General features: G+C 40.9%; 3 protein-coding genes across 6 annotated transcripts in view; 2 read left to right on the forward strand and 1 right to left on the reverse strand.

Annotated features, from left to right (window-relative positions):
* The first annotated feature begins 450 nt into the window (after positions 1-450).
* CCDC181 (coiled-coil domain containing 181) lies at positions 451-9,750 on the forward strand. The gene is given in 8 exon segments (XM_071433370.1): positions 451-612; positions 3,502-3,653; positions 4,171-4,699; positions 4,799-5,028; positions 7,405-7,551; positions 8,176-8,330; positions 8,908-9,025; positions 9,027-9,750. Coding segments are annotated over 7 exon segments (1,353 nt in total). The 5' UTR covers positions 451-612; positions 3,502-3,524; the 3' UTR covers positions 9,072-9,750.
* Positions 9,751-10,381: 631 nt separating this feature from the next.
* Positions 10,382-18,720, reverse strand: BLZF1 (basic leucine zipper nuclear factor 1). Of its 3 annotated transcripts, none has more exons than XM_071433376.1 (7): positions 18,586-18,720; positions 17,001-17,042; positions 15,225-15,664; positions 14,394-14,593; positions 12,768-12,896; positions 11,943-12,162; positions 10,382-11,762 (listed from the first exon to the last, which is right to left on the reverse strand). In XM_071433376.1, the coding sequence occupies exons 2-7, from the start codon at positions 17,017-17,019 to the stop codon at positions 11,577-11,579; spliced, it is 1,194 nt and encodes a 397-aa protein (XP_071289477.1). In that variant the 5' UTR covers positions 17,020-17,042; positions 18,586-18,720; the 3' UTR covers positions 10,382-11,576. The 3 variants fall into 3 exon arrangements, with proteins under 3 accessions (XP_071289477.1, XP_071289478.1, XP_071289476.1); XM_071433377.1 differs by having other exon boundaries at positions 18,543-18,638; XM_071433375.1 differs by lacking the exon at positions 18,586-18,720 and adding an exon at positions 18,452-18,549.
* The window catches only part of NME7 (NME/NM23 family member 7), an 88,278-nt gene continuing 80,915 nt past the window's right edge, over positions 18,621-25,983 (forward strand). The window contains exons 1-2 of one of the 2 annotated variants that reach the window (XM_071433374.1): positions 18,621-18,751; positions 25,824-25,890. Coding sequence is in view for 1 of the 2 variants with exons in the window: in XM_071433373.1 (XP_071289474.1) it covers positions 18,749-18,751 (3 nt within the window). In the remaining variant the exon portion in view is untranslated. The remainder of the gene's footprint in view (positions 18,752-25,823; positions 25,891-25,983) is intronic. The other variant, XM_071433373.1, reaches the window with a different exon arrangement.

Below are 25,983 nucleotides of genomic sequence, written 5' to 3' on the forward strand. Positions count from 1 at the left end.
CCAACCCAAGCAATTCTATGATTCTGTGATTAACAAAAGCCCAAATCCTGACACTGCTGCCTCTTGGGCTGATCCGATTGCTCATTGCCAGCCGGAGCATAATGAATAATACAACACACAAACCGAGGCTGCTCCCTGACGAATGCATAATTTAACAGCATCAAAGAAGGGCTTTCGGCTGGACAGGGCGAGCCGCCTGCCGCACTCCTGCCCTTCTCCTGGTGGGGTGCGTACCCCCGCTCCCCTCAGCGTTCTGCTTCCCCACAATTTCCAGGCCTTTGAGGTGGAATTGTGCCACAAGGAAACGGGGGCGGGGGGGGGAGGCCTGCCTCCATGGCAACAGGGCGGTGCGGCCCGGCCTACTCGCGGGTGCCAGGGCCCAGCGGGAGGCGGCGTTTGTCGCTCGGGAGGCGGTGTTTGTCGCTCGGGAGGTGGTGTTTGTCCCTCGGGAGCCGCCGTGGCGCTGTGCGGTTCCGCCGCTGCCACGGCAACCGCAACGCCCGGCGGCGGCAGCAGCTCCTCGTCCCTGGCCGGGAGCAGCGGCGCCGGCGTGTCCCAGGGGAGCAGGGAATGCTGGTGAGGACGTTCCCCACTGCCTCGCGTGGAGTTCGGGTTCGTGGATCTGTGTATGCGTGTATGTTTTAGTGCAGGACAAAGAGACAGAAATCCGTCGCTCTGTCCCGCCTTTTGTTGTGACTGTGCCTGAGTGTAACCGCGTAGAGATGTTACTAAGTTGTGCAGAACAAATGGTCACAGCGCACACCCTCCACAGACACACCCCAAGTAGAGCAGAAGCAGGTGTAAATGAAGATTTGAGATTTTTCTGAATACTTTCGGTCCCTCTTAATGCTGAATCCCTTTACTTCATAATATCCAAAATAGATTAGGAGCTGATTCAGGATTTTCTGGTGTCCCTAAGGCACCAGAAGGACATAGCATAAGAAGGATATGGAACTGTTAGAACAAGTCCAGAGGAGGCCACGAGGTTGGTAAGAGGACGGGAGCACCTCCCCTGTGGAGACAGGCTGGGAAGGTTGGGGCTGCTCAGCCTGGAGAAGAGGAGATTGTGTGGGAACCTCATTACAACCTTCCAGTACCTGAAGGGACCCATAGGAAGCCGGAGGGGGACTCCTTGTCACGAACTGCAGTGGCAGGACAAGGGGAAATGAGTACAGACTGAAAGAGGGGAAGTTTAGGTTAAATAAAAGGAAGAAACTCTTTACTGTGAGGGTGTTGAGACACTGGAACAGATTGCCAGGGAGATGGTGGATGCCCCATCATGGAAAGTGTTCAAGGCCAGGCTGGATGGGGCTTTGAGCAAACTGGTGTAGTGGGAAGTGTTCCTGCCCATGGCAGGGGGAGTTGGGACTAGATGATGTTAAGGTCCATTCCAACCCCTTAACATTCTATGATTCTATGAAACAAGTCATTGAATTGGAAGTTCTCTCTTCAGCCATGGCTACTTTATCTTACAACAGAAGAATTTGATTTTTATGCTGCTCCCCATTATTACACTTCACCTAAATGAATTAAGCAGCATGTTCAATGTGTTTGTATTGAGTGCCACAGACTGATGTGAACATATTTTTTTAAAGACACCATTCATCTGGGCAGCTTTTGTATCTGCTTATCATAATAATGAAATCACAGAGAAATAGTTCTTTTGTGCTCAATATGCACTAGAGCAAAGTAATCTCCATTAAGATCCCAGGTATGTCATCACCCAAACCAATAATATTTGTTAAGGAAGGGGCATCTCCCAGCAAAAATCATTATGTGTCATTTGAGGTGGTGCAGGAAAAACATGATGGAAAGAGATACAGTGTGGAAAGCCAAGGCAACAGTCTGAATGAGCTCTTAAAATTTAAATTCTGAGAAATCTAGTGTGAATGAGCGATTCCAGTGGCAATTGGTAGCTAAAAAGAAGTGAAAAAACTGACAGATTTTCTTGAACAACATATAGATCAGAAAAAACAAAGAGCTTTTAAAAGTTTCCGTACAAACAATTTTGCAGCAAATGCCCAGCTTCATTACCACTCTAAACCAAATCTTGACTAATCTTTGAGGTTTAAAAGAACATCACTCTTTACCAGCATGAAATACTGAGTTCTAAGGAGCAGAGCTGGTGTTCCTAAGAATAAATAACTGAGAACTCAGAGATGCTCATCAGAACTGAAAACAAAAGCTTGGAAGAATTTAAGCAACATCTGCTGGATGAAGGGGTTTTTACAAAATGCATAGATGGATTTGACAGTTCAGGTGCAACCCTTGTTGATTCTCTGATTCTGTGATTCTTGTCTGGAAGGGCAGGATGATCACACAGCAAGAGCTGTCTTGCTGTTCTAGGGCAAACTAGAGTCAGAGCTCTCCCTTACACCCCATATTGTCTTGCCACATCATCACAGAATGTTTAAAGGTTGGAATGGACCTCATCAAATTGTGACCTTCCTGCCATGGGCAGGGACACCTTCTACTAGACCAGGTTGCTCAAAGCACCATCCAACCTGGCCTTGAAGACTTTTAGGAATGGGGCAGCCACAGTTTCCCTGGGAAACCTGTTCCAGTGACTTACCACCAAAACAGCAAAGAATTTCATCCTAATATCTAACGTAAAATTCCCCTCTTTCAATTTGTATCCATTACTCCTTGTTCTGTCACAACAGTCATGATCTTTGGTATATTGAAAATGACACAGATTAATCCTCCTAGAGACACATAGAAGTGGCACCTTCCAGCCTACAGCAGATGGTACAAAAAGAACAGGAATGTTGAATAATTGATGTTTTATTCTTCTGTGCTGCTTTTGTAAAAAGTAATAAATTATTGAAGGAATGAGGAGGGGCTAAAGCTATAAACAGAGCAGAATCAGCTCTCTAGGCTTGTGAATGTGTCCCTATCTCTAAACTTTTGCATCTTAGATGCCTTGTACTGAGAGAGCTGAGCTGAGGGGCAGCAGGCAGTCAGCCTGAAGCACCAAGCACTGGCAATTAAGCAGTCCTGCAGCAGCTGGTGGCACCTGTGTGCTATGCAGTACAAAGATTTTTTAAAAGATTCAGTCCTTATAGTGGCTCATCTTCAGTTTTGTCATAAGCATGATTATATCCAGCCTGATTAACAGGTTAATGAGTGTTTAAAGTTATACTGGATTTAAACAAGTTAAGATATAAACAAGGTAAAATACAAGCAAGAAGTTTGTAGCACTTCTAGCTAACATAAAATAGTGGTCTCTTTGTCCAAGCCCAAGGCTAACTGTTAAGAGATCGTAAGTTCTTGTTTAATCGCTGTCAGAGACGTTAAATCCCCTTGAATTGCTTTAACTCAAACTTTTTTCCAGTAGCCAGAGCTGGAAAGGCCGAAACCAGTCATGTTTATGAGCCATTGGTGATCCTTAGTCCTGAGGTGCTGTGGCACTATCTAACATGCTTGTATTAATACTGCTCACAAGTTGGATGTGGGTGTCACTACAGTTTGAAAATTTTTTATTCCCTCTCCTTTTTGTAGTATTACTCTAACACATCATCAAAATGAGTGAAAAGGAAGCTCAAGGAGATGTGGGTGATTCAACAGAAAATGCAGAATATGAGGATGATTTTGAAAAAGACACGGAATGCCTAACTGATGAAGAAGAAAAACAAAACCCTGGTGAAAAAGAGGTATTTGATACGTTAAATACTAGTTGTGTTATTTAGGAGACAAAATTTAGTAATATTTGGAATCATAGGCACAAATTCAGTATTGCTTGAAATGTGTAGGTGCATTAACTGAATTTTGACAAGGAAAGTTATTTGGATTTATAGTGAAAAACATTTCAGCAAACTGGTTAGTTTGGTTCTAATATCTGTCAAGCAAAAAATTCAGTGTTCATTGAAAATGTAATTTTTTTTTCAGAAGTACTTCTGTGTTCCGTAAACTGTTTGTATAACACCCATTGCAGTTTTATGCTGTCACTAATCACTTTACTGGTTAGTTAAACTTTGTGTGAATGTGAACATGAAGAAAATGAAGAGACTTGATAGTGCCAAAAAAGCTGTTAGTTATGACGTGCACTATTTGACAACCTGGTTTAGAATGCAGATAGTTTGTACTGCTCTTCTCTCTCACTGTTTCTTTCCTCTTTCTTTGATAACTCTTCTGTTGAGAGAAAAGACTAGTTTATTTTAATTTTTTTAGAATCCTGAAGAAAAGGAAGAGGATGTTGAAGCAAAAACTCTTAAAACATCAGACAACTTTCAGGAAGACAATGAAGAAATGAAAGAAAATCTAGATCAGCTTTCAGAGGCAGGTGTAAATGTGAAAGTATTATACTCTAATGAAAAGTATTTGCAATCTGGGGCAGATATTGAACAGGACGACCATGAATCTGATGCTGAGAGAGAAAGCTCTATCCAGGAATCCAAGCTGGAAAATGAGCAGGAACTGGATGAGGGAGAGGATGAAGAAATAAAGCGTTACGTCTTGGAAAAGATTGAAGAAGCCAACAAAGAGCTGGAAAATCAGGCTCCTGTGGATGAAAAAAGAGAACGGAAATTAAAATTTGTGGATGAGGTGGATCTTCGTCCAAAAGGTGCTGAAGTTGGTAAAACTGACCTTGCAAGAGGAGATGTTTCAGATGGGCTGTCTCAGCTGAATATTTCTAACAAGGGACAGAAAAGCACATCACTTTCAGAACGTGCTGGCTCAGATGAGGAGAAGACAAATGGTAAAGTTCTAGTGGAAAAAGATGGAAAGTTTGAACTCTTAAGTTTATGTGATATTGAAAGCCAGGGCATTTTGGCCCCAATAAGTGTTTATTTTACAGATATTGAAACTCAACAGACTTCAGAACTCACTGCCACTCAAGCGAAAGAAATGCCTCCATCTGACTCTAAGCAGCAGCCAGATTCTGCTTTGAATGGTGCAAAAAATCTGGGAAAACAGAAGACTGAGTCTGCAAACATACCTGTGAAAAGCTCCACTTACACTCTTACTCCCAGACAAAAAGAATTAAGGAGGCAGATAGAACTGAGGAAAGAAAGACTGAAGAGACAGGTAAATACATAGAGAAAAGTAAATCACAGTGACCATCCTGTTCCTCTGCTCCACAAAGACTATGTGCTCAGGGTATTTACACTATTCTTCCTTGATAAAAGAGGCAGCAATAATAGTTGTAGTAGTCATAACAACAACAATAATAAAAACAATAATTCTCTGGGGTTTGTATAGAATCTTTCAAAGCTCCTTTCCCAGAGTGGCATAGGATCATGCCTTGCTCAGAGGAGAAATGAAGTGTTTATTTGATACATCCTTCATAAATGGGCCTTCTTCTGTTACAGTTTTCTTGCTGCTTTTGCTTCTTGGCTCTCTCTCTACCTAGGTTCTCTTACAGTCCCACAGTTTATGGAATGTAGCACATGGTGTCACATCTGCACATATTATACTGCAGTGCAGGAATTTTATATTAACCACAGTAAGGCTGGGGCACATCTGGGTACTCAAGAAGTATGGATTGGGCAATTATCACATGGGAGAGTATTCAGGTCATAATATAACATTTACATAGCAGACTGACTGTAAGAACCCTTTTAATTCTTTCTCAGCTCATTACACAGAAAAAAAAAAATATAAGAGAGAGTCAGCCTCTGATAGCTGTAATGAGGACTTCAGAAATCTTTACCAGAGAGTTAAAAAATGTTGATTTTTTTCTTCTTTTTGCATTATAATGATACAATTACAAAAAGGTAACTTGCTATGTGTGTTACTCTATAAAAGGAGCATGAAGCATCTGCCATTTTTCTCTGCCATGATGTACTAATTAAGCTGGCTAAGTAGCTTCCAAGGTTACTGTCTATCTGTGGAAAGAGCTCTAGGCTGCTTTATTTGAAAAGGTTGCTGAGGCTCAGCTTAGTAATGAGGGGAATGAAATCTGATGAGGAATTGAAGTGGCTTTTTTGCACACACAAGACTAGATCTCTTGAAAACATACTCTGTATATTTAATGTAGAATGTAGGGTAGTGAGGGGAAGGAAGGTTATTTTCCTAACAGCGTGTGCTAAATTTCTTCCTTTGTTGGCTGACTTAGGGAAAAGTAAGCATGTGTTACCTTATTTCTTCATTCTGGAATGGAATTCTTCCATTCTGTGATGGATTTCACAGACATTAAACATTTCTTGACTTTACTAGAATCTATCTGTTTCATTTTGGTGGCATTTCCTTCATTCCAGTAAATTAGAAGTGGTAAGTTTGGAGGATATAAGTATCCTCCAAACTTGTATGTACCTTATATCCTCCTCAAACTTTTCAACTTCCCTAGGATATTTTAACCCCCTAGTTCATTGCCTAAGCATAACCAACTTCCTCAAAGGAGGACAAAACATTGCCTCCCATCTAATCAACCTATCCTGATACAAAATATTAGGCCCAGAAGGACTCGCCAACCTACAACTAACAGCAACCAAAACCGCCACTACGTTCCACTCAGGCCTAATCAAAGCCTACTTAGGATCATTTGCCCTATCCATCCTCATCATCCTCATATCCACATACAGAAATAACCAATGGCCCTCAACCTTCGTAAAAACCACCAAATCCTTAAAATCATCAATGACGCCGTAATCGACCTCCTTATATGTAGGTAAGTTTGGAGTATATAAGTAGCCTCCAAACTTGTATGTAGGTGGGAGGAACATCATCTATTTGCAAGATTAGATTTCTTGAAGTATTGAAATGAGTTGGGATTATAGCTTTTGTGTCAAAGAGAGTAAATCCTGGTAAAAAATGTCCTAATCAGCTTTCTGAAGCATTAATTGAAACTTTTTCTCTTCCTTGTAGATACTTATCCTTAGCTAAAATGTAATTCATAAGTAAAAGAAACTTTTCTCAATTTTGTAAATATAATTTTGTACACTTGAAAAAAGCCTGAAGCTATTTATACTCCTTAAGTAAATACATTGCAACTTCATGTCCAAAAAAGGTCCTTATAAATAAGGTAGTGCCTGCAATCCATGTGTTGCTATATATCCTTTAGGGTTCAGTGGTCCATCAAGCCGGAGAGCTGCATTTTTTTTTTAAATGTATCCATTTAAAGTGATTCTAAGCTAACTAGAGATATTGGGCAGACTTAATTTTAAGAGTTTTTGCCTGATGCTATTTGAATGTCTGTGAGTTAAGAGGTGTCATGGAAACGGAGGTAACACAAAAAGGGCTAGACTGAAAGTGTCTGAATATATCACAAGCAGAAGTGCTCCAAGCAACTTCTTCCCAAATGTTGTATCAGCTGTGATGCAGTTTTTGAGTATTCTTGTTTCATCTGTATTTTAGTGTGTGTCTCATGCAATTCAAATGGCTTATTTATTGCCTGCAACAGTCTTTGCAGATTAAGATCATTCTCTTAAAAGTGAAGTTTATTCAGTTTTCCTTCCACCTAAGGAAGAAGAAAAGAACAAGGAACTAGAAGAAATGAGGAAAAGACAGAACGAAATAGTTTTTAAAGCTTGGTTACAAAAGAAGAAAGAGCAGGTACAACAAGAAAAGCGAATTCGTCGTGCAAAGCGGCTGGAAGAGCTGAGGATCAAAGTAAGGTCTCCCTAATCTGGAACTGGGATCTATAGTGCTCTTGTTAAATAGGAAAGCCAAATTCTAAATCTGCCTTCTTAGCTAAGTGTATGAAAATTTACAGCAATGGGAAATGTTCTTGTTACATTGTTTTCAGTGAAGAGGTAGACCTGCAGGTTTTTATTGATCTCCTTAGCAGAGTGGCTTGCAGTGTAGAAGCAGCACACATGAATTTAACTATAAAATCACAGGGGATACAGTGATGCTCCCATATACCAGGAGAAAGCCTTGATTGAGCCCTGAGTGAGCAAGCAGCGAGAAGACTACTTGGAGTGTGTTTCTTGCCATCAGAACTTGTTAGTAAGCAGTTAATGCACATGACCCAATCAAAACTCGGAGATTCAGGTGCTGTTCTAAAGGAAAATCTAAATTCAGCACTTTTTTTAACATGGTGCTTTGAATGCTTACTTATGTATACATTCTATGCCAGATTAGCATATGCTCTAGTGTGTTTATAAAGTGTGTTTCATGGAGGGGAGATGCCAGCAGAATACAAAAAAACCCTATTATAATGAAATTATTAAGATTATTATAAAGGTTATTTACTGATAACCCTTGTGTATACATGTCTTTTTTATTAATTAGGAGGTGCACAGGGATCCAGAAGAAGCCTACAGTTTATGGCTTAAAAAAAAGCACCAACAATATGTGAGAGAAAGACGGATAGAAGTCTTGAGACGCCAAACTGAAGAAGTGGCCTTTTATCCAAGCCCAGAGGATTGTGACAGAGCTTTTAGAGAGTGAGTAGGGTCATTCCTAAGAGACCACATTTGAAACTTTTGTAGTCTATCATCTCAAACTATAGCTATCTTATGGTGCATCTTTGCTACTGAAATCCTCATTGTTTTGGAGGGATTTTTTTTCATATGAATATGCCCTTTCAAACTTACACCCTAAAAAAAATACATCAGTTCCTTGATGATGTTTGTTCACTGCTGTGAAATTATTTGTCAGAACCTGAGCTGAAAAGAGTGAATTACTTCTGCTAAAAAAGGGATCTCCTCCTCTAACCCTTGTTGCCAATTCTGGAGTAACCTTGGGTTGATTCAGTCCATGAAATGAGCATAAAGCTAATCCAGTTTAACAAAAGGGGGGAGGTAAAGGTGGGTACAGAAGGAGGGGAATTGGGGTGGGAAGGTAGTGCTTCCTGTGTTTGGGTATGGCAGGCTTTTAGACTGTCTCAGCCATGACACCCAACTTCACCCTACAAGACATGGTGGGCTACAGTTAAGTGGGGGACAAATCTCCTTTGAATGGATAATGTAAAGCTTGAAATTACAACTGCCAGTACTTCTGGTCCTCTTTCTCTCTCCACAGCTGGCTGAGAAGAAAGAGAGAAGAGAAACAAGCAGCAGAACTAGCTGCTAAAGAGAGAGCCAGGCAGCTTAGATTAGAAGCCAGAAGAGCAAGACAAATGCGGAACATCCACTATATTTAATTCAGAGCCCAAATTCTTTTGTTTCTCAGATCATTACAGTTGAAAATTTGATGTAGCCACAGAGTTCTTGGTGGCAATCTTCTCAATTTTTATGGCTTGAGTTTTTGTCTTTTACAGCTACTGACTTTTTGTGGTGTTTTTAAAGCTTTCAAGCAAGTTTAACAATTACCTTCAGTGACAATGATTTTACTATCTATTTATTTGTAATTTAGTCAAAAAGCCTGCTTTAATGCATAACTCAGGGATCTTCTGAGTTTAACCAAATCAAAATGAGTCAAGATGAATGAGGGTGGCAAATACACATTCCCTCCTTTAAAAGGCACTTTATACTCATCATGGATTCCTGGATGCAGGCTACTGTGTAAAATGTTAAATTTTTGGTGGAATAATATTGCTGTTTGATGCTGCTAGTGATTAAGACTGTGCAAGGTGTTATATTGTTGGAAAATGATGTTTCTCGTACCACTTCCTATTGATCCGTTGACCAGTTCTGGACCAGAGGACTATGTTCTTTTAGGTTTCTGGAAGGTGGTGATTGAAGACTAATGTGTAGGTGATCATGCAACAGGTTTTGAAACTTACTTCTGTGAGTCATATTCAGTAGTTTTCTATTCCATGGAATTAAAAGCTTGTGCAAATTATGACCTTTTCCCAGTAGTAAGGAAGCTAGCATCCTTATGTCAATGTTTATTATAATAAATCTACCAAAGTATATCACCTTACCCAGCTAAATTGTGAACTCTTAATAGAGATCATACCAAAATCACTCATGAAATCATAAAGTTAGTGAATGAAGAAGAGCATTCTGTCCAGCTGTATGCCCCAACAGATTTCATGATCCTGGCATTGCTTTTAAATTTTTCAACATTCACAGTGTTTTCTGGGAGTTCTGCAGTAGACAGAAGTGTAGTAGATGCAAAGGTGATTTGCTGGTAGTGTTTTTCTCTGTTATTTCTGGGGCTAGTTACAGGCATATTGAGAGCATTGGTGTTGGACTGGAGGCTGCTCTGTTGCAGCTTTTGCCAGCATAGCAAGCAAGCATGGACACAAAATGAAAATTTCACATGCTCATGGGACACGTAAGTAATAGGTGCCTTCCTCCTCCCAGTACCTTTCCCTGACACCAAAGGCAGAAAGAGCTTTCTGTGTCTAGCAAGCAAATTCAGGAGGAATGTTTGCAAAGGTTCACACACACCATCTCCCTAATTGTAGAAAACTACAAAAGAGGTGTTTCTGTTCAGTGCCTCACACCAGCAGAGTGAAGAGTTTTACAATTCAATGTCATATAGTTCTGTTTATGCTACAAAGAAATCAGGGTCAGAAATGTGATTTCATTAAATCCAGAATTACAGCTTGAAAGCAAGCAAAGGAAGTTTATTGTAGCTTTCTTCATGAAAACCAAATCAGAAGCAGCAACAGCAAGAACTTACACTTTACATATTTTGATCCTGGGTATGAGATTCAAAGGAAAACTGGATAAAAGCAACCATTCCAGAAACCTTTTCCCTAAACTAGACAGCTTCATATGGTAAATTTGGGGGTCAAACTAAGAAACTTAAATAGGCTTCTTTGGATTTAGCAGATTTTCTCCTAAAAGTTCTCTTCAAACCTATGTCAAGAACTTCAAATCTATGTCAAGATTATAAAATCATACAAGTAAAAAAATACTTTTTTCTTAACAGTACCTATGCAAACTTAGTGCTTGTCTTCACCTTCCCATAATACTCAGGAAGACCTTGGGCAAGGACTGAGTCCTAATGCCGGGCCAGGATTCAATGCTGTGTACTAAAGGAAGTATGTCAGTCTGCCCTTGCTGAGGATCAGCTATGCAGCAACTTCACTCTAGAAGCTGAAACAATGGAAAAGCCATTATTTCAGCTCTATGCCAACACAAGAAAAACCTCACCCCATAGAGTTTTCTAAAACCCACTTGAAAGCAGTTACTACTTATATATTATAGCTAGAGTTCATTCAAGCTTTATCTCCTTGACAGGAGGGCTGACATTGCATATACTCTTGCTTTCAGAACTTACAGCTATGAAGAACCATTGCACATACTCCTTTTTATAACTAAATTTAAAAGGTAGAACATAGACTTGAGGGCCGTTCATTACCTTGGCTAAAATTAACCATTTACCATTACTTTATTTTTAAATTTAGACATAACTGATCACCACTTCATTTGCTTTGGTACAGTTACACTTCTGTCTCCCTCTAAAGGGAAATTCATTAAGATTTGCTAATAAGACTATAAATGTCAAATAGTCAAGAGCATCTCTATGCTCTATAAATTGGACTAGCATAATGTTTTTTGTCTTGCCTTTGTATAAGAAAATAAGTAGCTTTCCCCATTGAGAAGTGGTAGAAGCATCCCAGAGACTATGGAAATCCTGTCAATCACTAACTTCAAGAGGTAGAGAAGAAGAAACTGCATAATTTCCAAGGCCAAACCCACCCGTTATGGAAAAAGGACAAAGGGAAGCCTGCTGTACATCAACTAGTGTAATTCTTCAGAAAGAATGCATGTGCAGCTGCCTTGGCTGGGCTTTTAAAGGGCTATCAGCTCTCCTTGACAGTGATTGCAACAATTGAAGGTGACATCTTCATATCTTGTATATGGGTGAAACCTTCCAATACTTTTCTTAGTGGAAAGGAAAGAAGATGGAGAAGTCTCAGAAAAAGAAACTTCTGTTGATGTTTCTGGGTGTGCAGCTGGATCCAGTAGACGTAGCATCTAAGGATGGAAAAATTGACACTGAAAATACTTTTATACAATTTAATGTGCTTTTTCCTTCTCTTAAGAGCTAGGATTTCTGCTCAAAAGCCACTTGTCATCTTTTTTCCAACGTGAAAATGAAACATCTGTTTACCCAGAACTTTAATATAAAGATTAACATGCATCAAGAGCTCTTACCATTTCAGCCATTTTCTCAGCAGGGGTATTGCAAAACTCCACAGCTGTTGAAGTCTTTTTTGGACTGTTAGTGCCAACATTTCCTAGAAGATGTGAGCTTACAGCTTTGGCTAGCTTACAATTCACAGCTGCTAGCTCTGTTGTAGTGTAAGGCTGGGCACTAGGATAGTATGTCTGTTGTCTCCCCCACTGAAGAGAGACCATGAGCTCCTCCAGCAGCCTGTGCAGAAAGAAAAGAAGCACTGCTAGTGGGGTTTGTATTCTATATTGTATAAGCAGCACCCAGCATACTTCAGAGGAATCATCTCTTCCCAAGGCTTAATGCATAAGCTAAATCTTAAACCAAAGAAATGGACCAAAAAAAGTGTTTAAGAACAAGGAGACAAATAGGCTATTCTCCAAGGCAAGGCCTCACCAACATAGCTGATTAATCCTGGGAACACTTATTTGACATCTGGCAGAATAAGCACTGTAAAGTCCAAGTAGGTAGAAGAATCACTTCTTTGATATTTTGCAAGGAAACAGAGAAGACTTGAAGTCAAGTCAGTAAGTGATTAAAGAAAGAAAGCCTGAGGATGTGAGGGATGTCAGTTCCATAGTTTATTACCCTTAAGACCTCAGACCTCCAGAGAATGAAGCAAGTATTCTACTACTTTTGCTCTTTCAGCTCTAAGACTAGGAAGTGACCATACTACACATCAGCATTAATTGATTTTTGTTGAATATCACAGGAAGAAGGGAAAGTTATTTGATTCTCCTCTAGCCTAAAATAAACTGACAAAAATGAAGTTTGCACACAGGTAGTCTGGATTGGAAAAATCATACTTGTGTGTATCAATCATCTCTTGACGGAACTGATCACGTTCATTCAGCAAGTCCTGGATTGCACTTTGTGCATCCCTGGTTTGGCGCTGAAGAATTGCTCTGGTATTGGTCAGTTCATCAGCCATCACCCTGCAAAGGAAATCTCCAGTCAGTAGTGCAAGTGAACAGCTTGAAAGTCACTTTTTTCTACTACAGACCATAATTTGTCTGCTCAAACTGTCTGCTGTTCTCTGTCCCCTCTCCCATGCAGAGCCTATATCAACCTAATTATGAATAATTTCTGTTCAACTACAGCCAACACGAGTGCAAGATTATGTTTTGACTGAGTTTAAACAATCTTAGGTCACTTAATATAAATCTAATAACAGACATTTCAAAACACCTCGAGAAAGTGTACATTGACAAGGTTTCTGTGAAAGAAAAAGCTAAATACATTTTTCTTTTATTAACAATTCTCACAAGTATGTTGTAATCATGTCTGTTCACTGTTCTCTAAAAATGGAAGCTATGGCTATAGACTGCATTCATTTACCTCTTTGCCCTACCCAGGGGCAATCACAAGATGCCAGATATGAGTGTTTAAGAGCCACAAAGGAGACAGCTGTTGTCACATTTGCTATTATGCCATGAGGCTTGGCACTACGCAAAAACCAGAATGACATTTAAATAACCACCAGTTAGAAATAGGAGATAAAAATGAACCAGAATGTTACAATATTGAAGAGCGTTACTTCAACCACACTGCTGAAACTCACAGCTCTGATGTCAGAGCTCCTCATAATGTTAAAAAACCCCCAAGTTTACCTAGTAACTCTTGCTAAGACTTACAATTACCGTTACACCTCCTATGTTACACAAGTTACCATTCACCCCATATGCTGAAACTTCTCCAGCAAATTAAAGGGAGGAGACTGTATTCTATTGCCATTTCCTTCAAGCAGTAAGGTCTTTTATCATATGCATTAAGCATCATAATTCAGTCAGTTATATCCAAGTATAGTAGAAAATTGAAAATCCTAGAACACCATTTAGAGATCTGGTAAGACAACTAAGCAAGTTAAAGTCACTGTCAAATGAGATTTTGACTTTCAGACCTGCTTTTATGGTTAAAGAAGTAACAGTAACGTCCTGAGCAGTAACACAACCAGTGTTTAATAAAGAGGTCCCCCTACTCTTTCTTCTATAGTAGATTGCTAACTGACTATAAGCAGAGCTCCTAAACATATCAGCTTCTTCTCAAATTGATGACTGTACCATGCTTGGGGGGTAGGGGTGAAAATCAACTAACTACCTGTAAGAAAAGTCAGCTGCCTTAGAAGACATTTTTATACCCTAAACTGCATGCATTTTTATCAAAATTAAGAGCTTCTCTTGCTTTCTTGACAAGAGCTGTAGTTGAGATTTTAGGGAGGGCTAGGACTCACTGTATTAGCTCTGAAAAGCAGGACTATTCAGATTTACAAGGAGCTTACTTTCTTTATACCTTTCCTGTATTCTCAGATTTCACAGTAGGTATCACTATGGCTCTTGTGGCTGTCCTCTGCATATGAAACCACACTGCAATGAGTGTATGTGATGAAAGACTGAAGGAGAATGCTGTTAGGACAGCTCCATGAGAGGGAATACCTGCTTGCTAGGAACTTGCTTCTCCACACATCACATTGTATAGACATGCGCTCCAACTGTTCTGACAACTGAGCCATATTCCGGCCCAGGACTTCGTTTTCTAGGATGAGCTGATTCTTCTCACGAGCCATCCGTTCAAAGTGATACTGCAGATCATCCCCAACAGAAGCAACAAGTAATTTCTTCAACTCCCGATTGACCTAGAATTAGACCAGACTCTCTTGTAACTATCAATAGAGAATAAACACTCTTGAGAATGCAGTGCAACTTACTGCAAATTGCTAACAGTAAATTATCTTTCTCTTTCCAGAATGGGATGTATCCAGGCAAGCATAAACATTTGAGCCTAATGTACATCCAACACCTTCTTGTTTAAATTCTAACAGTCAAAGAGGAAGAATGAAAGCCTACTGCAGGAAACAAAGTTTCAGTAGTATTCAACTCCTGCATCAGTAAGATAACAAAGGGTTAGACAAGACATCCACACGTGTTTGAAGTAGGAAGTTATAGTCAACCTTTCAACGGTTGGCATAACACTTTCCATTTAGCGATTAAGGAGCAAAGTCTTTCCTCATGAAAGATTCATTCCTCTGCAGCTATCTAGTGTGTTTCTCCTAGCTAAGTCTTTGACTCTTTCATCTGTTGTCAGAGAAGCAGCACTGGAATACTTTGATGTACTTCTACTCTATATCTTAGCTGGTAAGTTCAAAAGGGAATGTATTTGTTTCAAGGCTAAAGTGTCATAGCAGTTCTCTTTCCTCACATTCACAAACTGCTTCTACAAACCAAAACAGTTCAGCTGTGGGAGAGAAAACACCTTTAACTTCTTACCTCGGTCTGTATACGCAGCTGATTAGAGAGACCTTCTTTATCTTGTAACAACCGCTTTTCTGAATTCTTTAGCTTTTCAATTGCATTTTTCAGCTCTGTCTGTTCTTTCTTGGGATCTGTGGCTCCATCCGACTGATGGAATGTGTCTGCTTTATGTCCCACAGATTTAGCTACCTTAGCATTTTTAGTTGGAACAACATGGGTGATGGCTGCTTTGGGGACTAATATTCGAATAGCTTCAATCTCCACTGATTTATCTGCATGTACTTTCCCCAGCTGCAGAACTCCAGGACTCAGGGAAGAAGCTGTCTTTTTATGGGGGCTGTGGTGGATGTGATGGCTTGCAGTGTTGGCTCCAGTGATTACTTCCACTGCTCCAGCTGTCTGCTGTGTTTCCATGCCATCTCCAGGTCCTCTAATGGGTGCTGAGGCATCATCAACTGAAATTTAGAAATTGTGGAGGAAAAGTTTACCACCTTTCACTTGGTTATAGCATCATTTTAAGTCTTCCCTTAATTTCTGCACTTCAAAGCTGGAGATTTTAATTGTACACTGCATGTGTCAAATAGTCCATTGCAACAGTGATTATCAAGCACAAGTCAGAAAATCATAGAATGGTTTGGACTGGAAGGGACCTTCACAATTATCTTGTTACAACACCCCTGCTGTAAGCAGGAACACCTTCCACTAGACCAGGTTGCTCAGGGCCCTGTCCAACCTGTTCTTGAACACTTCCAGGGATGGGGCATCCACAACTTCCCTGGGAGCCTGTTCCAGTGTCTCACCACCCTCACAGTAAGCCCTTACTCAAATGGGCATTGCTCATTAACAACAGCAGTACAAGACACAAGCATTGATCTGAATTGCATTAATTTTAATTTGCTGCTGCCATACAAGATTAAATGCAGACACAAAAAAGAGCTTTCCTGGAAAAAAAAAATTCTTGACAACATTACTTATGGACTGAAAACAAAATCAGGTTTTGGGGCTGGCAGAATCAGAGCAGTTTCATTTAAAAAGCAAGAAGAAAATGAAAACAGCTATTACCCAGACAGCTACTAACACCTTAAGAAGTTTAGTAGACGTTTAAGTACTAACAGATTTTAGTTGCCCTAGTGAAGGTTTAAGAAAAGCCAACAACCCAGTCCTGCTCCACTTCTGAACTACAGACTCCAGCATTCCCAGTAATGCTGCATTCTGCTCTATAGTCCCCAATATACATGACATTTACTGAAATTAATTTTATTTAAGTCCACTAAGTTTTCAGCTGAATTAATTATTATTGTAGTACTGTTTCCTCACAATGGGTGAGAGATACAAAGTTTCTGAGGGCATGGCTACACATACTGCTTTTTTTTCCTCATACTGCAGGCAGTAATGTGAGCTTGTGTCTTCTATCCAAATATTAATGGATTTCAAAAATGCTGTAATCACACCATTAATTGCCTTACTTTCAAGTTTGCTGAATCAGTACCAACAGGTTCTAAATACCAGAGGAGGCTGTCAGACAAGTGTACAGACAGATCACAGTACCAATGACAATCTTATTTTTCAATATCAAGCTGGATTAGAAAAACTACATTCAATTGCTGTTCCATCCAGGCAGCTCTGGTTTTCACTGCAATAATGAAGTCACAGAACTACTTCCTCATAGCTACATAAAAGGAGTAAGTTTAAATGAAAGGAGACTGGTATACAGTGTAACGCTGGTGTTTAGAATTCCAGTTAAAGAACTTTTTTAATCCAGTCTGCTTAGATGTCATATGAACAACCTACCTTTTTCTAGAGATGTCATTTTCTCTTCCTAACTAGGTAAGTCTGAGGAAGAAATAAGGAGAAGAGGAAAAAAAAAATCTTTAGCAAGGTCACCACAGCAGTTAATCTTGGATTATCCTGTTTTCTAGTAAAACCTCAAAACTCCAGTTCAGTAGCACAGTGAAAAAAACCACATCAAAACAAATGGGGAAAACACAAAATTATAAAAACTACACCAAAACACACAGAGTTAAAAGGAGAAGATTGTGAGTCTTCTGGCACTTGTGTCTTTTTTTCACCAAGAGCTGCACTTCAACTCCTTTGCATTGCTCCTCATCTTGTTCCTGTTTCCATTCCTCTTTTTTTTTTCTAGTCTCCCTCCCTCCTTTTTTCAGTCAGCCTCCACCTTACCCTTTCAAAGTCTGTAACACTCCCACAGTACAACTGCATGACTGTGCCAAGATAACCTAAAATAATCACAGAACCACAAGAAAAGGAAATCCCACCGTGTGCTTCAAGCAAATGAAGAGGTGAGGAGGAAACAATGGCAGCTGCACAATTCCTTCAGTCCTGCTTGCTGAAACGACCTTTTTGATAGGGCCAATTCTCAGTCAAAGGAGTCAGTGCCCTGAGGGGGTGCACATGGTTAGTTTAACTAACAACAAAAGCTGACCTCCAGTTTGGTCCAAACCACCATCCTGGCCATTTTCTCTCTTATCCACCAAAGGTATTGACCATTGCCACATTCATCCACAGAGCCATCCACTCTCAATTATACAAGTCACTCATCCCTCTTTTCTAGGGTCTAAGTTCCTTTGAGATCAGTATACTCCTATCTTATTTGGCTGGCTTTTTTTTCCCTGAAAAAAGGGATTCTCCCCATTATTCAAGGGAGATTCCCAGGGCCCTTGCTTCTTTTCCCTGAACCAATAACTGAAATGGTTTAACTACAGCTTTTTGACTTCCATCGCAGCAGCTCTCTGCCCTAAAAAGAAAATGGCAGCAGTGAGCACACTGCTACTTTCGGGTTTCTAGACTAAAGATTTGTTTTGTGTCAGGCAGGTTTATCTTTTGTGATTAACAGACGGACCTTTTCGTCCTTGAGCTGTCTCAAACTACAGATACAGAGATGTCTCACCATCTGTTGCTTCTACAACTGGAGTTGTGTGTTTCCTTACTTAATAGCATTAGCTGTTAATCACCAGTGCTGTTCGTTCCTTCTGACTGAGGATCTCTATTTACTTGATGAGAACGAGGAGGAGAAAAGCATAGCTGCTCAGGAAGAGGCAAGAATACTCAACGAAAGACTGATTAGGAGCATTTGGGCTTATCTGCTCCATCAGACACGACCTGCCGGTGATCCTGCTCCTTCGGAGTTCACACTATAATCTGGCCAGTTACGTGCGGGAGCACTGTAAACCCTCCCAACATGTCCCCTCCTCCTCCCTCTCCCTCACTGCTTGCATCATTACCTCTCAGGACGCCGAGCCCTGCAGGATCCAGGACCTCGCACAGCCACTGCCCGCCCAGCCCCCCGGGCCCCCTGCCCCAGCCCCGATAGACCGGCCTGCAGCAGCGACGTCGCGACAGCCCCCACGGTTGTCACCTCGGCGGCTTCCGCGTCCGGCGGCGGGCGGGGCGCCCCGCGTGTCGTGTCCGCTCCCGCCCAATCGCGGGCCCGGGCGCGGGAGTGGCGCTTCGGTTGCCGGGGGAGGGGCGGGCCGAGCATCGCCATCGCGGCCGTCATCATCCTCATTACCGTCATCGCAATGGTGAGGGGGAACACGGGGCCGGGGACAGCGGCGGCTCCGCGGGCAGAGCCCCTCCGGGCCGCGGGAGGGACGTTCCCGGCTCCGCCCGGCCCTGGGCTGAGGGACCCGCGGGGCGCGGCCGGGAGGTGTTTGAAGGGGCCGTTCGGGCTCGTTGGTGCCCAGCTGTTGGGAAGCTGCTGCTGCTGCCCCCCCCGGAGCTGCCCTGAGTGGGGAATAGACTGTGCCAGGAGCTCGGGAAACCGGGCGGGAAGGCAGTGGTGCATTTGGAGGAGACAATACGTTTCAGGTGCCACAGTCTTTATTCTTGACTGGATCTGCTGTGTAGTAATGCAGGGCAGACGACAGGATGTCATTGCAGGGGCAGTAATAAGAAAAACCCAGTTTGCATTTTAATCTCGGGGAGGGTGGCTGGGCACTGAAACAGGCTCCCCAGGGAATTGGTCAGAGTTCGAGAAGTGTTTGGACAATGCTCTCAGACATAGGGTATGACTCTGGATGCTGCCACGTGCAGGGCCTGGAGTTCGACAACTCAGTCCTTGTGGTTCCCTTTCATCATAGCATATTCTGTGATTATAATGAAACTCAACTGGGTCCCCGTTGCCCAAGATGGTGTGCAAACCCCAGTGTTATAGAGCTGATTAAAAAATCAACGGTTTTGAGCTGTATTTTGTACTCAGACTCATATGCAAGACACATGCAGTAGCTAGGGACATGCGCCTGTGGGTGGGTCCACCCTTACACACCTGTCCTCAGCACCTCAAATTTTCCCCAGCCCTCCAGCAGCTTATTTTGCACCTTGCTTTTGGAGCATAAACTCAAGATCACCATTTGCCACGTAAATAGAAATGCCACTGTTTGTTTTCAGATAAAGGGGTTACAAGTGTTCTGTTTAATCCAGGTAAAACTGTAATTTTCAATTCCCACGTTGAATTTATTCACGTCGGCAGAAGTCCTGCTTTGTGAGTTGTACCTTAGGTAAAGCATTTGGTTTGTTTACATTGATTGTCACTGAGTTTGACATGTTTCTAACCTCCTTTTATTTCTGAGGTGATACCAACTTAACTTCATTAAACAGTTCAAAATCTTATAGCAACCTCTAACAAAATGTTTCATGGCATGTTTGTTTAATTTCTTTTGAAAAGCCTTCAGTGATAGGAACTACATGATCAGTTGTCGTAATTTCATTGCATGATGATTTTTATAGGTGGCTGATTTTTTTCCTGTTACATTCTGTGCTGGAAATTATACCAGTGATTATTTGTTCTGTTCTTTGTGGTTAAAGATATTCCATTTTGTCTTTTATTTGTAAAAGTACTTCAAGATTTTAACTTTGCCCTTTCCTCATTTCACATTTTTCTTCAGTAAACAAATTTTGTTCCTCTCTTAATATTTTTCTTCTGGTAACTGTGGTTTTAAAATGTAGTCATTTTCCACTTTGCCTGCAGTTTTCTCTAAATGTGGTGTTTAACCTGCAGGTTTCTTCCCAGTTACATTGTGTTCCACTGCAGCTGAACAGAGCAAAATATTTGTTTCTTGTGTCTTAGATCTTCATATTGTCAAAGTTACCGTATTTGTTTTTTTCCTGAACTGTTTTGCACTCTCACTACAACCTAAAATATATCAGATTTCCTGTGATCTGGCCAATTTCTCCCCTCATATTTGAATTTTTATTGTAATACTTTGCATTTGTTTCTATAGAATTTTCATATTATCATGTTGATTTCTACTTCTAAGATGCGTACAATCTTTCCCACACCTTAGTTGTCAGCCCAGATTCTGGAAGTGTGCTTTCTCAGTTTCATTTTCAGAGTAGTAAGAAAAATCTGAAATAAAGCAGGTGCATGGCAGATCATTGTAGTACACCATCTGACTCCCAGTTGGCCAGGGAAGTATTCCTAATTACATCTTCATATGATAGATGTAACTGCTCTTTAGTTTAGGCCACAATGCCTTATTCGGCTTGTCAGATTCTCAGGTGTCAGATTAAAAGCCTTATCAGTTGCCTTTTTGTCACAAATGTGGCTTCTCCCTTTCTCACTGTGTCAGGAAAAGATTTGTTCTTGACAAACTTTTATTATGTTATTGTTGTCTTAGATGTTCAATAACCAGCTATGTAATAACTCGTTCCATTATCTTCCCAAACACTGCCTCTCTTGCCCTTCTCCTGTGCCCTTGAAGTGTGGGACCTTTCTTCTCTGGCTTTGAAGTGTTACAGAGTCCTGTTGGTTTCTTTCATACTTAAAAACCCACTAATTTTCCACTCATATGCCCTTCATTGTGGCAGTTCCCTAAAATGCATTAAGAATAATTTGGCAGCTGGAAGGTGATGGGAGAACAGATGTTTGGGAATGAGTGCTGCTCATGTGGACACAGGATCCTGGGAAAGGGCTGAGTTATGTGACTGTTGGATGCCATGACTTTATGCACCTGACCCATCTTAAAGCTGTTCAGAACATCTTTTCTCAGGAGCAAAATCAGAATATAAGAGATGTCTTCTGGTGGATTCTAATACGGACCTATAAGCTGGACTTTAGCCTCAGCATTTTAATTAGATTCTGAAAGTAATGGATTTTGGGTTAGGAAGCTTGACCAACCTTTAGTACTATGTTGCTTCCACTTAATCATGTAACTTCAGTAAGTTTTAACATATATCCCTACTCAAATCAAAACCTGTTACAAGTCATCTCATGGCCACAGAAAGAAAAAGGTAGTAAATTTTAGTGGAATCAGTTTGGACTGTATTTGTGTCACACCCTGTACTCCACTCATGTGCAAGCAGTGCTCTGGAAGTGGTTGTGTGTAAAAACTGGGCAGGCATATTGCTGTTGTGGCAGAAGCTGAGGTAAAGGGACAAATGTTCTGAAATATCCTGCAGTTATTAGTCAAACAGCACTTTGGCTTTACAGCCTGCTAATCAGTGGAGACCAGCTTTCCTTGTCATCAAATGGCAGCATTTCAGATCAGTTCTGGTGCATTCTGGTGTCTGGTTTCTAATTGTGTGAGACCTGGCTGCTGTGGACAGGGAGCAGTAAATTCCCAAAGGGAAACCTGCTTTTCTCCACCCAAGATGTGCTCTCCCTCTTGGCTGCTGAAGCGCTCTACTGTTCTGTGGTGGTACCTTTCATACAATCACATACAGAGATGTATTTGTCCATGATCTTAACAACATTATTTTCTCTTGATTCATAAGTTTGGTGCACTCTGACACTTGAAAGTGTTTCAGATATGGAAGTGCAGCATTTTCCAGAGAACAATGGGCTCTGTTCACCGCAGATACAGAGCCTGATTGCAGTGGAAATTCTGTGCCTAGGCGCAATTTAGAGGATTTCCTTTTCTTCCACCCTTTGAAACAGTTATTGTTACCCCTGCATTCTGACAGCTGCATCCTACATTACAAAGACTCTTTGAACAATAGGACAGACAAATTATTTCCTTCTTGTGCATAAAGGCATCAAGGCACATAGAAGCCAGGTGACTTGTCTAATTTCTGGTTTTGACCTTGTGGATGTAGAAGGACAGAATTAGTGGAATTTAAGTGTCCAACTACCTTAGTTCTTTTTGCAGAATTAAGGGAAAATATATATGAAATTTACTTTCCTGGTTTCCAGAGCTTGCAGTCTTGTAATTTTGACAAAACACTTATATGTATCAAGGGATGAGCAGTTCAGCCCACTTCAACAGAAAATTTCACACCTTGTGTGTTATATGTTTGCTCTAATTATTATTTTCATCGGTTCATTAGTAAAACCCACAGCTTGCAGAACATCAACATGGAAATCATCGCCCTTTAGACAAGACAGGGAAGAAAAATGAGAAATTTTTTAAAGTGCTTTGATTCATCACTGGAAAATACTTCTTTTTTTTAGAAATGGGTCTTAGGAAATGAATCAGGAATTTCTAGAACTTGACAATAGTGAGGCCTGGGTTTTCATGGCGTGTTCAGATTTTCAGCTGAAGACTTTATAAAGGGAGAACAGCTCATGGGGCTGTGTTGGTTTATAGGAGTTTCTCTTGGGACCCAGTGATCTCAACCATACTGGATGATCTGGTAAAATGGAATAATTTTGATGAAGATCTGTCATTCAGAACTGCGTATATAAACAGACTAAACTTTCCCCTGCTAATAGACTTTCCTGAACAAATGCAAGTTTATAAAATGACTTTTTGTAATTTTCAAATTGCTTACTTCCTGTTGCAAAACAGCTGCCATTAAAAAAAAAAAAGGCATTTAAACTTTTCCAGGAAATGTGCAATATCTCTGCAAAAGACACTTTCCTAATGCTTAAGAAATTTTGCTTCTTTGGTCTTCAAACAAAACTCAGTTTCACTCGAGTGACAGCTGATGATTACATTGAATTTTCCTCAGCTGCACAGTGGCCTGATCCTGTCAGTTGAAAATTTGCAAGGCAGAACCAACCACAAAGACGATTGTACTTAATGTCCAACTCTCATTTGCAGTATTTCATCACAGGGAAAAAAAAATTGTATGCAGGTAAGGAGAAAATAAGCAGAATGCTATCAGGTAGCCTCTAACTTCTTATTTCATGGTGAGTCTTCCTGTGAGCATCAGGAGAGTGTCATGGTTTTGTCTTGAATGGTGATTGCAAACAGTGGAAATTTGCTTCTTCAGCAGGTAGGCTGTGTGCATTGCATAAGATGTAGCTGATAAAATAACAGATTCTTTGGCACTCTGTCAAGCAAGTTTGAAAACTGTCAAAACTGTTTGAAAACCCCCATAACTTTCCTTTGTTCCAAGAGCTCATTTTGGGTTTGATGTTGACATGTTTATGACATTATGTGCTTTATAAAGTACCACCCTACAAATACAAAATTGAGAGGTTTAGAATCCATGGGATAAATTACCTCCTACTGTAGCCAAGTCTTGGCTTTGGCTTGCAGAAATTACCATCTCTCCAAATGTAATTTTAGATTAATTGATGGCTCTTCTGATGGGGTGGCTCAAACAGGTGACATTGTGATAGTCAAAGTTACCTAACATTGTCTGATGATAACTTTGATACTGATCTCCCTTTGTTACCCAGAGTTGTCTGTCCAGATCCTTTGGGTTGTGGGTACAGATCTTAATAACTGACATGTTGGTCCTAATGGTATGCTGGGTTTTTTAAAAATATATATATTGCTAGAAACTCAAGAAGTTCAGGAATTACTCAGTGAACCAGTGCCAGGAATAAAGAAAAGTACAAATTTTCAGTTAGCAGTAAAAAATAGTAGAATTTGATGACAGAGGCAGTAGTTATTTAGAGATGCTCCAGGCAGATTTGATGTGGGTAAAATTTACAGTTAACCATCAGAGCTCAGCACGTTTTGAAAGTACGTCTAAATTGTTATTAATACAGGAACCCAGCTAGTCTGTGTTAGATCAGGAGCAGCTTGGAAGGATGAGCATTACCTTTGGGCAAAGAGACACCAAGCTATAATTACAACCATAGAATCATCATTTAGGTTGGAAGGGACATCAAACCTGCTCAAAACAGGTCTAACCAGACCAGGCTGTTCCAGGCTGTGTCCTGGCAAGTCCTGAACATCTCCCAGGATGGAGATTGCACACATCTGGGCATCCTATGCCAGTGCTTGACCCCCCACTTGGTAATTCTTTGTTTTTCGAGTGTATGACTGGAATGTTCTATGTTTCCATGTTTCCTTTGCTTTTTTTGCTCTCACTGTGCACCTTCAGGAAAAGTCTAGTTCCATCTTTTTGGTGTATTTCACTTAGGCAGCTGCAGACAGCAGTAAGGTCACCCTCAGCCTTCTCTAATCTGAGTGGGCTCAGTTCTCCCAGCCTCCTCACATGTCCTGTTCTCCAGACCCTGAATGCCTTGGTGGCCAGTGGCTAAGCACTAATAACTGAACCTTTTAGGTTTTTCTGTTTGATGGTGTCTGTTTCCTTTAAGCCAAAGGAATAGTGACCCTCTAAAAAGTGGTTTTAGCTGTTCAGTTGCCCATTTTAGTGTCAGTTTCTAGAATCCTATGGTGATCTAGTATATCTGGGTGGGATACTCTGTTAGTCATGAAGTAGCTGGTGAGAAACAATGGTTGTAGGTAATAACTACAACCAGTTATTACCTATTGCTCTAAGTCTGAAGAGGGCTTTTCCATAAACATTGACTTTTAACTATAATTGTAGCTGCGAGAAATAATCACCAAAAGTACTATTTCCTGACAGTGAGCACTGTGCTTAGCCTAATGCATCCAATATTTTGTGTTCCCTTGTGTCCTTATACAGATGGAAACCAGAGGCTCTGGTGCCTCAGCAACACACCGAGGTCACTCAGTAGTGTTGTGTGGGTGGAACCCCATAGTTCTCTCCCAGTCAGGAAAATGGAAAGCAAAAAACAGCATAAGGGGAGTAAATTATGTATGGCAGGGCTTTGGAGCATGCTGTCACAGTTTAATACTAAGAATGACAGCTTAGCAAGTATTTTCATATATAATTAGCGTATCTCAGATCAGACGAGCACATACAAGAGGTAGAAGTTTGGCTTTTTTTTTCTCACATTCTGTGCCTATTAGAGTTATGAGATAAATTCTGTGAGGTGCCTTTATGAGTTGTCCTAGGGTGGGCAGCTCTGATACTCACTTAAGAATTGTGGTATTGAGAATTTTGGGAGGGTGTGGGATTGGCATTGGGAGGGTGGGTCCATGGGTGGGCCATGAACTGACTAACCTGCATTGGGAGGGTGGGCCTTGAGGAAGGCCAGGCATTGAGGAAGGCCACCTGCCCATGTGTCTCAGTTTTCCTGTGTGAAAGGACTTCATCACCCTGGCTGTTGGGATCTGTGCTTTATCATTTAGTCATTTCTACCTCCTCTTATGAGGTTACTAGTTTTTAAGCTCTAGGTGTACTAGGAAGAGATAGCAATGGCTTCTAACTGATCATTTCAGAAGTGAATTCTTGAGGTTTAAATAAGGTGCTCAACCTGTCCTTGGGCAGCAGAGGGTGCTCATGTCTTTGGAAAGAAGTGGTGCTCTTCCGAGATGTGTTTCTGAGAGCCTGTTGCATGATTGTAACTACCTTAATTATATTTTTTTAAAAATCGCACTTTTCCTGCAGAATACTCCAACACACTTGGAAGGAGAGCTACATATAAGAGAGGGCTACACATGGGAAGTGGAGAGAGGTGGGTAGGCATGCTTGAGCCTGTGTACCTGTTCTTGCACATTTAAGTGTGATCCCTCACTAAATTTAATAGTCCTCCTATTTTTAGCCTTTC

This window comes from Agelaius tricolor, unplaced genomic scaffold, assembly GCF_023055355.1.
Source record: "Agelaius tricolor isolate 1412-34295 unplaced genomic scaffold, bAgeTri1.0.p SCAF_9, whole genome shotgun sequence".
Classification (NCBI taxonomy): domain Eukaryota; kingdom Metazoa; phylum Chordata; class Aves; order Passeriformes; family Icteridae; genus Agelaius; species Agelaius tricolor.